This window comes from Hyperoodon ampullatus (assembly GCF_949752795.1).
Source record: "Hyperoodon ampullatus genome assembly, chromosome: X".
Taxonomy (NCBI): Eukaryota; Metazoa; Chordata; class Mammalia; order Artiodactyla; family Ziphiidae; genus Hyperoodon; species Hyperoodon ampullatus.
Genome location: NC_136913.1, coordinates 71,641,711 through 71,657,037, shown reverse-complemented (window position 1 = coordinate 71,657,037; position 15,327 = coordinate 71,641,711). Strand labels below are relative to the sequence as shown.

At 32.2% G+C, this 15,327-nt stretch overlaps 1 protein-coding gene across 1 annotated transcript in view; it reads left to right on the top strand.

Moving 5' to 3' along the window:
* Nucleotides 1-15,327, top strand: part of HDX (highly divergent homeobox) — a gene marked incomplete at both ends in the record, with an annotated part of 192,424 nt that overhangs the window by 34,848 nt on the left and 142,249 nt on the right. Inside the window, 2 exons of the mRNA XM_079727734.1 lie at nt 322-468; nt 5,783-6,901. Coding sequence (XP_079583860.1) covers nt 322-468; nt 5,783-6,901 — 1,266 coding nt within the window. The remainder of the gene's footprint in view (nt 1-321; nt 469-5,782; nt 6,902-15,327) is intronic.

Genomic DNA, 15,327 nt, shown 5'->3' with positions numbered 1-15,327 from the left:
ATTTATTTCGGTGAAAGAAGCTTTTTCTCTCCATGCACTGACACTAACCAGATAAGGGATTTCCGCTATTTTTTTTTTTTTTTGTCTTTAGAGTTGACACTTTTTCTGAACAAATTCAATAAGTGTTCGCATTATGCATAATATTCATTGAGAACCTCTCTCCCTTTAGCACACAAATTATTGCCCAGTACTGGGATTATTTCACTTAAAGAAATCTTACAGCTTGAAAGCATTGAAATTGTATCAAAAAACAAAAACGTGCAAATTCTACACAAACCCAAATTTTATTCAAATTTTCAGAGTATCTTCTTTTATTTTTAGATGAATCTACGTTCTGTATTTACTGTAGAACAACAGAGGATTTTACAGCGTTATTATGAAAATGGAATGACAAATCAAAGTAAAAATTGCTTTCAGCTCATATTACAGTGTGCACAGGAGACTAAGCTGGACTTCAGTGTAGTCAGGGTAAGTATTGAGGTCTTAAACTCTTGAATTTATAGCTTTGTATTACAAGTTATAATTGCTTAATATGAGAAAAACTATCAGGGTGTGAAGTCACTAACTATAAACAGCTTCATTTCCCTGGTATAAAATTACTATTTTTTTAAATAAATAGCTAATCATTTAGTATGTATTTTTTTCTATAAATACCTTGAAAGCACTAAAACTTTTGCATTTTAAATATATCTTTTAAAAATCCCAGTCCTTTGAACTAATAACTACCTTTAGGATTAGTTGCTGATCTCATGCTTGGTTTACACCTAGAATTTATCTAGATATAACCCTCCAAACTGATATTAGTAAAACAGGCATTTACCAAGGGAGTTAGCATATTTTCTTGTTGTGTTTAAATTTTTTTAAGCAGGCATTTATGAATTTAGTATTTTTGTCTTTTTAGGAAAACCTATCCTTTTTATGAATATCTCTTCCTCCTTCTAAGTAAAATGTATGCATTTTAATGGGTTAGCAAGTAAGGGACAAGAAATTCCTAGGGAGGAAAATTTCCTTTATCACAACCATTGTTATTCAGCTGTAAAAACCAGAGCTGCTACACATTTGGGAAAGGCAGTGAGAAGGTGATAGAGAGGAGGCAAGAGATAAACCTAACAGAACTAGTCACAGATTTTATAGTGAGTGCATAGGTCCTTTCATGATTGTCTGAACGTGCTACAAATCCCCCTGGAGCGAAACATTAGGGATTCAAAGATTAGCAGCTTTCCCATCCTTGTCAGTCATTAGGCTAATTTGGTAAGAGAAGGACTTCTGTTTATTTTTCTGTTGGAGGAACTTTTAAAGACCCCAAAGATAAAAATCTCTTGATAAGAAGAATTCTTTGGAAAATATATTTTTTAAAGACTGAAGGATATATTCACCTTCAAATAGGGAATTATGCCACCAGTTCTAGGAGGGAAATATCCAGGATATCTGTTTCTTGTTTGCTGAGATCAACCATCATACTCAGATTTTTGTAAGAACTAGAAATATCTCCTGTTGATAGCTCTAAATTCCCTATTTGCAATACCTTTAGTAAAACCTCGAGAAAAAAATTAATTGCCTTAGAAAAATTATTTTAAAATGTGTAATATTTCAAGTTGATGAGTTTTCCATTTTATAAGTACAAACTCATTATTTTTTCTGCAATAACTTCTTTCTTTTCTTCTCTCTTATTTTACCATTACTTTAAAATGAAAATTCTTCTTAGGCAGCTGCTTTGTGGACTGTGACCTTTCATATTTACAATTTGCTATTGCAATCTTCCCCCTAATAATTTACTTGATTGTACTTGAATATTGAGAGTGTTAAAGTACAAAGGTTTATATCTTGCTCCAAATGGTGTGAAATCTGTAACAAGTAATGGAAATGAAATAAACTTTCTAGAACGTAAGCTTACAAGTAAAATGTTACATAAGTTATAAGGAATGGTGTGAAACAGATTCATTCTCTCTGTTCTGGGAGAGTGTAAATTCTGCAGAAATTCAGTCTTTCTAATCTAAATCTCAACACAATTTTGGCGGCTTTTTCAGCCAGGGGAGAAGGGAGTTGTTTATAGACCCATTATTCCACAACCTCCCCTGCCCCTGATATTCTGCTAGGTCTATATGTTCTACTTGAAAGAGACCTTCCTTTATTATTTTTAATATAGTATTTGAGCCTAGTATTTTGCTAGGTCTACATGTTCTACTTCAAAGAGATCTTCCTTTATTATTTTAATATAGTATTTATTGTGTTTTTCCTCAAAAGAACTAAAATCCCACTGTACTAAGAACTTGATCCCAATTTAAAAAGAACTTAAAAGGTTAAAACATCCATGCAATCTATCTATCTATCTATCTATCTATATCTATCTATCTATCTATCTATCTATCTATCTATATATATATATATATATATATAGTGGGGTAAAGGAACAGGAAAACAAAGAAGGAGGTATAGAAAAAGGAAAAAGTCTGGAGACATTGACTTTCTAAAAAAGAACTGAAAAAGAATTTAATGGACACCAAGGATTGGTGACCCAACTTTATTGCCTTTCTTTTTTTTTCTATGTAGTATCACTTTATTAGTTCCAAACCCCAAATGCTAATCATATCAATTTGATTCACCCATTTTTTCTCTCTCACCAATGAAACATTTGGAATGAGAAATTTATATCCTATAGGCATTGGTAAATTTTGGATCCTGTAACTGAATGACTTTTAGTAAAATTTAATTCAGTTACTGGTAACCTTTAGGTAATGAATTTTCTTTATTTTCAACATTTTAATAAAATATATATCTTAACTATATACTTTCCTACTTTACTTCAATAGAGACTATTGAAAATAACTGAACCTTTATTTTTGACTCAGAGTTTTACTATGGAAATCAATTATTGTACTGTGCTATGAAATAATAATGCTTACAACATGGTAAGGTATATGGAGTGACTTTCTCCTTTACTAAAGAACCCCAGACCATTTAATGATTTCTCACAACAATTCTCTTTTATTTTTCCTTTCTTCTCCTTTTTAGTGAATAATATTTAATGAACATTCTTAGTTTTGGTGCTATCAAGGTGTTTTCAACAGCAATCACTATTACCAAAGCCCCCTCCTGCTTTGTTATTTCTAATTTACTGTAGATTACGATACCAGGTTTGGTAAAATTATGTGTAAAATAAGGTAAAGTGTGTTTTAAGATCAAGTGTTGTCTTTTCAGTAAAGTACATGGGTCTTGTGACATCTATATTGGCTGCATTCTGCACAAGTGAAGTTGTTAGATAGCTGAGTTTCATATTCATGTGATATTCATTTTACTATTGCACTTTACTTGTTTATGGGTACATGATATAGATATCTACTAAACTATATAAGGAACTATATATATGAACTATAAAACTATAAAAGTAAGCCATAAATTTGCAGTGCACTAAGATCACTTAAAATTCCTGTGTTAAGGTAGGTATTGTGATGAGAACATGGTAGGTTGTTTGTTTTCTTAGAAATCTTGCCCAGAGTTGCCCATCAGATGTAGTAGATCTTGGGTTTAAATTTTACCAATTCACTATGCTTTCCCATTGAAAGTTTTAAAATATTGAAATTACAAACAAATGCATCATGCTTCCTATTCATATTTTTTATTTGAAAAACCATAACACAGTGACTTATTTTGAATATCTGTAATATTCACCTTTTTGAACCATAAATTGAAATTATATATATCCCCAAACATTTCTTTTTATTTTTTTAACATCTTTATTGGAGTATAATTTCTTTACATTGGTGTGTTAGTTTCTGCTGTATAACAAAGTGAATCAGCTACACATATACATATATCCAGCTAGTGGGAAGCAGCCACATATTTCTTTTTAAATATTTCTCTCGAGTATATACTTTGGAACCTTTTAGTTTTTCTCCCCTGCCTCCTTCTCTTGTGACATTTATATTCATTTGTCCCTCTGCTTATAATTCTCACTTCTGCTGTTTAGTAAAGCTAAATAAGAGTGAGTTTTAAATTCCCACAGCCTCATGTGAAGCAAAATGGAGCATCTCAGTTTCTGGAACATTTTATTAGATAAGTACTAATTATAAAACTAAAATGGCCAACAGAAGTGGCCAACTCCATTTCAGGAGCTTCTCACCATAGTGGAAGGAGAATGTTCTTTGAGGTCAAGTTAAATTGATTTTGATTCCTTGCTCTGCCAGTAGCTGACATGATATCTTTCCACAAGCTAGTTAATATTTCTGAATCTCAGTTTCTTCATTTATACAATTAGAAAATAATACCTAACAAAGGAGCTAATATATATGAAAACACATAATGGGGATTCAATACATGTTAGCTTTTATTTATAGTATTACAACATTTAATGTTGTATATAATATAAATGTGCATTGAAAATTGGATAATTTATGTGGTTTTCAAAAGCACATCACACAAAATTAACCAAATACACTCTGCACCGTGTTTGTGCAAGGCTAGTTCATTTAATGTTTTCACTTATTTATTTTTTGAAATTCTTAATAGATTAATGTGTTTTGGTAGTTTATAATATGGTATGCATTTTGAAATAACTATAAAGTTTACTAATAATTTTATGGAACATAATATTTCTTATTGCATATTTTAAGAAGAATCATGATTCAGTGTAATAATACTAAGATTATGATAATAAATTACTTATATAAAAGTACATAGTTTGTAATTAAATTCCAAATGCCATCCACTGGTATTATTTTTATTAATTTTTGGTTTATAAAAGTAATACATATTCTCTGTATAAGATTTGGTAAATCGAGAAAAATATAAAGAAGAAAATAACTACCACAAATTAATGACAAACTAGGAAACATATTTGCAACTTGTGACGAAGTGCTGCTACCTCTGGTAGGAAATTGCTCTTATAAATCAATTAAAAATGACAAATACCCTAATATAAAAATTAGTAGAGGTAATCAGTAAGCAACTCTATCAAAGTAATATAGTAACCATAGACACTCAAATCAAAACAGCAATTATATACCTTTTCTTAACTCCTGGGCTAGTAGAGACTACAAAAAGATAATGCAAAGTGTTGCTGAGGGTGTGGGGAAACCAGAACTCTTATACATTGGAGGGTGGTTTGAAAATATCAAAAAGCCCAGCAATTTTCCTTCTAAAGATGGCATTCTAATGGACCAATAGTACAAAGATGCATGCACAGTGAAGTGTTTTGCTATATGGTTTATAACAGTGAATATTTCTAAAAGTAATATAATATCTAGTAATATTAAATTAACCAAGTTTTGATATATTCATAGAAGTTGTTAAATCTGAAGATTTCTAGTGTATATTTCTTTAACAATACTATGATAATTTTCCAATATCTTTAAACATCCTACCTCTACTATGTTTCCAGTTTTTCACTATTATACATAAATGTGATGAACATCTTTGCATATAAACTTTGTATACATCTAGGATTACTTTTAGGATAAATTCCCAGAAATGAATTTACTAGATCAAGGGATATAAACATTTTAGGTTTCTTGCTACATATTAATTGGATGGGTTTTGAGGAGAAGAAGAACAATAATACAATTCTCCTATCAAAGTTACTAGATATTTATTATGTGCTGGTCCCTGATTATCTCTGAACTTATACTTTAGTTACTTTTTCTTTTATTGTATATTTTTTTCTTTTAAATTTGTATAGGCCTTGACTTTATGACAAATGAGAATATAATTTATCACATAGAAATTGTTTTTTCTTGTTTTTTGGTTAAGAACTTTTCCATAATATCATTTTTTTTTATCCTTCCAGACGTGGGTTGGCAATAAGAGAAGAAAAATGAGTAGTAAGAATTCTGAATCAGGAGCAGCAACAACAGGAACTGTTTCTGGTACTCCTTTGGCAGCTCCACACGTTACAGTCAGAAATGTGGTTAATATTGCTCCACCCTCAAACCAACAGTCTTCTTGGACATCGCCCAATAATGATGTCATTGTAACTGGTATATACAGTCCAGCCAGTTCATCAAGTAGGCAAGGGACAACCAAACATACAAATGTACAAATTACAGAAGCACATAAAATCCCTAGTCAGAAAATAGCCAGTAAAAAGGAGACTGAGTTTCAGTTGCACATTCCTGTTCAAAGACAAGTAGCACACTGTAAAAATGCCTCTCTGCTCTTAGGTGAAAAAACGATTATTTTGTCCAGACAGACAAGTGTGCTAAATGCTGGAAATTCTGTATACAATCACACAAAGAAACACTATGGAAGCTCTTCAATGCAAGCCTCTGAGTTGACAGTACCACAAAATCCATCTGTGTGTCACCAACCTTGCAAAATTGAACCAGTCGGAATTCAAAGATCATATAAGCCTGAACACAGGGGTCTAGCATCACATAACTTATGCAGGCAAAAGCCACCTATTAGAGACCCTTACTGCAGAACACAAAACTTGGAAATCCGTGAAGTATTTTCATTGGCAGTTAGTGATTACCCCCAGAGAATTCTGGGAGGAAATGCCCCACAGAAGCCTCCTAGTTCAACAGAAGGAACTTGTTTCTCCATTGCAATGGAGACTGGAGATGCTGATGATGAGTATGCCAGAGAAGAAGAGTTGGCATTGATGGGAGCACAGATACCAAGCTACTCAAGATTTTATGAAAGTGGCAGTTCCCTTCGAGCTGAGAACCAAAGTACAGTTTTGCCCGGACCAGGAAGAAATATGCCAAATTCACAAATGGTGAATATTAGAGACTTGTCAGACAATGTACTGTATCAAAACAGAGAATACCATTTGACACCACAGACCTCATTACATACAGCATCTACTACAATGTACAGTAATACAAATCCATCACGGAGTAATTTTTCTTCACATTTTGCATCATCAAACCATTTGAGGTTATCACAAAACCAAAACAATTACCAGGTAATGTGAATGTTTATTTTTTAAAGGTTTTATAAAAGTTTGTTTGGTGTAAAAAATTCTGTTGGTAATCAATTAGACTTGAGATCTGGGTCACTTAACTCATATTTTGAGGTACTTTGATTTGTATGCTTCTAAATAGTGGTTTGGGGTCAACTCTTTAAAGAATCTTTTGCTTTCTTTGTCACGTTTAAAAATGGTGAGTCCTTTTTTTTTCATGGAATATAATAATTTTTATAACTTGGCAACTAACTCCTGCCATTTCAAATGGTTTTGTTCAGGAAATAATAGCCTTATGGGAAGCATGGCATTTCCTATCACTAAAATAGGACTGAATTGGCTAGACTTATCCTCTTGAACATAGATTATTCCTGTTATGACTTTTACTTGCAGTTTGGGAAGATGTCACTAGATGAGTGGTGCTTTCCCTGGGTACATAGTCGGGCAAGTCAATCATTTCTCTAGGCGACAATGGTTGAGAAGTCAGAGCCTGCAGTAACTCAGCCAGCTGTTTTTTTCTAAAAGTAAATGCTTTATTAAAACATTAAGTGCAACGTTAATCAAATTGTCGTTTTTAAAATGTTTAGAGGGAAGAGACACATTCAAAGTAAGAATTAAAGCAATTTTCGAACTGTGCAAAAAATAAGCATTATTTCTTTACTGTTTCACATATTCAGTTGTTTAGATATGCTTCAAATAATCTCAACAGTGAGGTATAAACCTACCTCAGAATATCTCTTAAGACCATAGATCTTCTTTCTGAAAAAATCTGCTTTAGAGAATTTGAATAGCAAAGCAGGGATATTTGCCATTTTTTCTTGCTGCTAGCTAGACCCTTTAATTTGTTCAACCACAGTATTTTTTATCTGTATTTAAAATGCTTCCAGGCTATTATCAACCAATATAAGGAACCAACTTCTCTTGACTCCTTTTATCTTATAGCTCCCTGCTACAAAATGAAAAGCAATAACAGAGTATAGGAAGTATCCCCCTGGCACCTATCTCTAACAGAAGAGTACTCCATCATCATCATTAGTAGACATTTCTTATTAAGGATCTTTTCATTTTTCTGTGTTTGCTCTTTCCTAAAGCATGCTTAAAGTAACATTGAACCATACCTTTAAGATCCTCCCCAATGCCCCTTTTCATTCACCTCTTTTGTACTTTTTACCCCTTCAGTGGTGTTGTTCCTAATAATTGTAATAATAATAACATTTATTATTTGTTGAAGGCCTTGCATGTACTAGGCACCATCAGTAAATTTATATACCTGATCTCATTTAGTCTTCATGGCGATCTGGTCATATAAGCATTTTATCCATGTTTTAATATCCTGTCTAGAATCATACAACCAATACATGACAGAACCAGGATTCCAACTCAGAAATATATCATGTGGGTTTTTTTTTCTGCTTTACCATGCAGCCTAACAATTTCAACTTTACTAGAATATTTGGAGCCTTGAGAGTGCAAAGTTTAAGTTTTAATTTTCCGTAAACCGATTTCTCCCTAAAGGATAATTTAGCCTAAAAAGAAAACCTTTTTACAGTCTGCATCTTTTTTCCTGACAGAACTTTTAAAGAAATTAAATTTATTTTATACAAAAGAAACTTTTAAATGGAATAAAACTTAGTAATATTTTTTGGAAAAGTAATCTCTTTAAAGAAAGACAATCTGACATAATCTAGAGCATGGGCTTAGAGCCAGACAGACCTGGATTCAAATCTAGGCTCTGCTACTTTCTACTTGTGTGACTTCAGGCAAGTGTCATAACATCTCTGGGTAACAGTTTCCTTATTTGTATAATGCACTTAATAATATATACTTCACAGGAATGCTATGGATGAAATAGCACAACTGTGCAAGCCTCCGTATACATTCCCTGGCACATAAATTTTCTTGTACTTATGACATCATAGTTGGAAATTTAATGAAACTCTGCTAGTCCAGGTCTTCTTTACATTCCATTTCAAGTAAAATATTGCACAGCCCACAGTTATCACAGTGTGATTGAGGAAGAAATAGCTGTAGTGCTGGCTGAAAGAAGATTGGTGATCAGCTTTCAACCTCACGATAATCTATGTATTAAAAGTCCATATATTTCTATTTATATTATAACAGACCTCCTCCAACTTGACCTGAGACAGTATAGTAGAGAGTCTTTGCATAGAACTCTTGGGGCATCACTTTGCCCCACCTTTCTTTTTGGTTTGTTTTTATTTATATATTTTTTAATTGAAGTATAGTTGACACAATATTATATTAGTTTCATGCCCCACCTTTATTTTAATTAGTAGAGATTTTAGGGAATCAAGGTAGCCCGGGGAATTGTAGTCCATGAAGACTAATGTTTTAGTCCATTTGGGCTTCTATTACAAAAATATCATAGACCGGGTGACTTGACACCCAACAAACATTTATTTCTCACAGTTCTAGAGTCTGGGAAGCCCAAGATCAAGGTGCTGGCCGATTTAGTACTTGGTGAGTGCCTGCTTCCTAATTCATAGATCGCTATCTTCTCACTGAGTTTTCATGTGTCAGAAGTAGTAAGGGAGCCCTCTGGGGTCTCTTTCATAAGGACACTAATCCCATTCATAAGGGCTCAATTCTCACAACCTAATCATTTCCCAAAAGCCCCACCTCCAATTGCCATTACACTGGGGATTAGGTTTCAACATATGAATTCAGCTGCGACCCAAACTTTCAGTCCATGGTAGTTATCCTCCAAGATTTTGATGACATTCTATTACCAAGCTATATTATTAGTAGATCTGGACTTAGAAAAATAAAACCTATGACCATCTTGTCAACTTTCTAGCTATGAAACTATAAGCAAGCAAGTAATTCTCTTTAGTTTCCGACCCTGGGACTATAATATAACAGAGATATCTGCCTCTTCTCTCTGTTGTAGCAGGTATCTTCAAGCCGAGGTCCTATTCCTAGTGTATAGTCTAGTTGCAAGCTATATAGGTGACTGAGTACAAACTGAGGAAATTTATGAGGATGTTAAAGAGTTGAAATCAGCTCTGTTTTGGAGTCACTTTGGAATACCATATTAAGAGTTGAAATGATGATAAGGAAACTGTCAGGAAGTAACTATACCAGGATACTATAGCCCAGTTCTATTTCAAAATCTCTATGGGCTGACCTCACTCCTTTGGAGCTAGATTGCAACTGTATTGGTCTCAAAAGTGCCTTTCACTTTTCATATTATATCTATGTCAGCCCATCTTGAGTGCTGTGTTCATTACAGATTAATAATTGATGATAATCTATGTGAAGATATCGGGGTATTTTGGAAAACAAGTGCTATACATTCAGGATTTTGTTGTAATTATTATTGTTACTTAAAAATTAACTGCATTCCCAACTCTTGTGAACTTCTTAAGAACTTAGAAGTTAATAGACGTAGAGCACCTTGAGCTTTCTTTAAAAGCTACTAAATAAGTACAGTGTATCCCCTATCAGTGGAAGTACTTTGGTAGTACCCTCCAAATTTATTCAGTATTTGTGTGCTTAAGTTCACTTTTTAAATAAACATGGAAATTTAATAGTTGTAAAAACTTTAAACATCATGACATTCTAAACCAATAAAAATGGTATTTTGACCTGAGGAAAGTGAGGGCCAGTAAGATAGACTTTGCTAAAATAACTCCCAGACAAATAGTCAACTTTTAAAAAGCAATAGTAATCTGTGTTGAATAGGTGTAGTTAGCATGGATCATTTTTAAATGACTTTATTAAGATATAATTCACATAGTACAGCAGTCACACATCAGAAGTGTACAATTAAATAGATTTTAATATATTTGCAGCTCTGTTCAAGCAGTACCACAATTGAATTTTAGAACATTTTGTTACTTCAAAAATAAACTACATACTGATTAGCACAACAAATCCCCCATCCCAGTACTAGACAACCGTTAATCTTTCTCTATGGATTTACCTATTCTGAATATTATTATAAGTGGCATAATACAATATAAGGGCTTTTTATGGCTGGCTTCTTTCAGTTAGCATAATGTTTTCAAGGTCCATGCTATAGTATGTATCAGCACTTCATTATTTTACATTGCTCTATGATATTCCATTGTGTCTACATAGCATAAATTGTTTATCTATTCATTAGTTGATGGACATTTGAGTTGTTTACATATTGTCTATTATGAATAGTGCTGCTATGACCATTCATATACAAATTTCTGTGTGGAAATATGCTTTTATATCTCTTGGGTATATATCTAGGAGTGCATTTCTAGTTCATATTGTAATTCTATGCTTAAAGTTTTGAGGAAATGCCAAAAGTTTTTCCAAAGTGGTTGTATCACTTTACAATCCAACCATCAATGTAAAATAATTCTAATTTCTCCACATGCTGACCAACACTTTTCATATCAGTCATTTGATTATAGCCAGTATCATGGGTGTGAAATATCTCAGGGAGGTCTTGGTTTGCATTTCCCTAACAGCTAACAATGTTAACTCCCTTTTCATGTGCTTATTGGACATTCAAATATCTTATTTGTAGAAATGTCTATTCAGAGAATTTGGACATTTTGTAAATTGTTCTTTGAGTTGTGTTTAGATCTTCATATTCTCTATACTAGTCCTTATCAGATATATGGCTTGAAAATATTTTCTCTCACTCCATATGCTTCCTTTTCTCTTTCTTGTGGGTATTGTTTAAACACAAATTTTAATTTTGATGAAGTCCAACTTATCTATTTTTTTCTGTCATTACTTGTGCGTTTGGTGTTGTATCTAAGAACATATTATCTAAGCCAAAATAACAAAGACTGACTCATATGTTTTCTTCTAAGAATTTTATACTTGTATCTCTTATATGTAGGCATTTCAGCTGTTTTGAGCTTGTTTTTGTGTATGATATGAGGTAGGAGTTCACCTTGATTATTTTACATATAAATATCCAGCAGTCCCATCATCATTTGTTTAAAAGATTATACTTACCCCATTGAATGGTCTTGTCATCTTTCTCTAAATCAATTAATCATATGGAAGAGTTTATTTCTGGACTCTCAGTTCTATTGTATTGATATATATGTTTCTTCTTATGCTGATACAACACTGTTTGCATTATTGTACCTTTGTAGTAAGTTTTGAAATTGTGAAGTGTGAGTCCTCCAAATGTCTACTATTTTATCTAAATTATTTTAACTATTCTAGGTCCCTTAAATTTGCATATGAATTTTAAGATCAGCTTATCAATTTCTGCAAAAACAACAGATGGAATTTTGATAGAGATCATGTTCAATCTGTAGATCAATTTGGGGAGTATTGCCATATTAATAATACTGTGTCTTCTGATCCATGAATATGGTATGCCTTTCCACTTATTAGATCTTCTTTAATTTACTTTAACCATGTGCTGTACTTTTCAATTGTCTTGCACTTATTTTGTTAAATTTATATATATAACTTTAACATTATTTTTAATGGAATTTCTTTCTTAATTTAATTGTTGGATTGTTCATTGATTTTTGTACATTGATCTTGTATCCTGAAAAAGTACTGAACTAATCTATTAGTTTTATTAGACACTAGTGGATTTCTTAGGGTTTTATTTATGTAAAATCATGCCATCTACAAGCACAAATAGTTTTACTTGTGTAAAAACTTACTGCATTTTCTTTTTCTTGACTAATTGCTAGAACCTCCAATCCAATGCTAAGTAGAAGTAGTAAGACATCTTTCTCTTCTTCTTAATCTTAAATGGAAAAAATTCAGTGTCTCACAATTAAATATGGTGTTACCTGTGGTGTTTTTGTAGATGGTCTTTATCAGGATGATAAAGAATAAAAGACCCCTTTTATTCCTGGTTCAGAGTGCTTTCATCATGAAAATGTGTTGGATTTTTGTCAAATGCTATTTCTGTATCTAAAGAGGTATATTCATGTGCATTTTCCATTTATTTTTATATTAATATGGAGCATTACATTAATTTTTTTCTTTTCATTTTGTTTTTTTGGTATTTATTTTGCATATATTTTTTCAGTTTTACTCAGATATAATTGACATACAGTACTGTGTAAATTTACTGTTCAGCATAATGATTTCATTTACATATATTGTGAAATTATTACAAAGCAATAAGTCTAGTTAACATCCATTATCTAATGTATATTTTTAAAAAAGAAAATGAAAAACAATATTTCTTTCCTTGTGATGAGAACTCTTGGGAACTACTTTCTCAACAACTTTCAAATATACCATACAGCAGCAGTGTTAACTATAGTCATGACACTGTACATTATATCCCTAGTACTTATTTATCTTATAAGTGGAACTTTGTACCTTTAGATCACCTTTCTCCAATTCAACTACCCGACTTCCTGCCTCTGGGAACTGCAAAACAGATCTCCTTTTCTATGAGGCTGATTTTTTTTGTGTCTGTTCATTTGTTTTAGATCCCACATATGAGATCATACAACTAATTGTCTTTCTCTGTCTGACTTATTTCATGTAGCATGATGTCCTTGAGGTCCATTCATGTTACTGCCAATGGCAGGATTTCGTTCTTTCTTATGGCTGAATAATATTCAATTATATATATATATATATATAATTATTTATTTCACAACTTCTTTATCCATTAATCTGTTGATGGGCACTTAGGTTGTTTCCATGTCTTGGCTATTGTAAATAATGCAGCTACGAATATGATGGTGCAAATATCTTTTCAAGTTAGTGTTTTCATTTCCATTAGATATATTCCCAGAAGTAAAATTGCTTGATTATATGGTAGTTTTCTTTTTAAATTATTGAGGATCCTTAATACTGTTTTGTGTAGTGCAAGTACCAATTTACAATCCCACCAATAGTGTGCAAGTTTTCACTTTTATCCACGTCTTTGACAACATTTTTAATCTCTTGTCTTTTTGATGATAGGCATCATAACAAGCATGAGGTGATATCTCATTGTGAGATTAATTTGCATTTACCTTATGATTAGTGATGCTGAGCACATTCCATATACCTGCTGGCTATTCATTTATCTTCTTTGGAAAATATCTATTGATATTTTAATTGGATTATTAATTCAGATTATTTGTTTTTTGCTATTGAGTTGTATGAAAATTTTTATATATTTTGGATATTAACCCCTAACCAGATACATGGTTTGCAAATATATTTTCTAATTCCATAGATTGTCCTTACATTTTATCAATCGTTTCTTTTGCTGTGCAGAAGCTTTTTAGTTTGATGTAGTTCCACTTGTCTATTTTTGATTTTGTTGCTTGTGCTTTAGGTGTCATATATAAAAAAAATCATTGTGAAGATCCATGTCAAGGAGATTGTTTTTCTGTTTTCTTCTAGGGGTCTTATGGTTTCTAGTCTTATATTTAAGTCCTTAATCCATTCTCACTTAATTTTTGTGAGTGATGTAAGATAGTGGTTTAGTTTCATTCTTTTGCATGTGAATATCCAGTTTTCCCAGCACCATTTATTGAAGAGATTGTCTTTTCTCCACTGAGTGATCTTGTCTTCATAGTTAAATATTAGTTGAACATATATGGATTGGTTCATTTCTGAGTTTTTGATTCTGCACCATTGGTCTATGCGTCCATTTTTATGCCAGTACCACACTGTTTTGATTACTATTGCTTTTTTCCTTCCAGTTTTATTGAGATACAATTGACATACAGCACTATATATGTTTTAATGTGTACAGCTTAATGTTTTGACTTACATACATCATGAAATGATTGCCATCATATCATATAGCCACAGATTTAAAAAAAAAAGAACAGTGTTTTTCCTTGTGATGATAACTCAGGATTTATTCTCTTAACAACTTTCATATATAGCATACAGCGGTATTAATTATATTAATCATGTTGTACATTATATCCCTAGTTCTTATTTATCTTATAACTGGAAGTTGGCACCTTTTTGACCACCTTCATCCAATTCTCCTTCTCCCCTTCCCTGACTCTGGTAACCACAAATCTGATCTTTTTCTATGAGCTTGTTTATTTGTTTGTTGAAGTATAATTGACATACAACACTATGTGAGTTCCAGGTATAAAACATAGTGAGTTGATATTTCCATACATTACAAAATGATCACAATGATAAGTCTAGTTACCATGTCACCATATAGAAATGTAATAATATTATATTATTATTGAGTATATTCCCCAAGCTGAACATTTCTTCCCCATGACTCATTTATTTTGCAACTGGAAGTTTGTACCTTTAACTCTCACCTATTTCACTCATTCCCCACCCCCCACAGCAACCATCTGTTTGTTCTCTATCTCTATGACTCTTTCTGTTTTGTTATGTTTGTTCATTTGTTTTGTTTTTTTAGATTCCACATATAAGTGAAATCATGTGATATTTGTCTTTCTCTGTCTGGCTTATTTCACTTAGCATAATGTCCTCTAGGTCCATCCATGTCACAGATG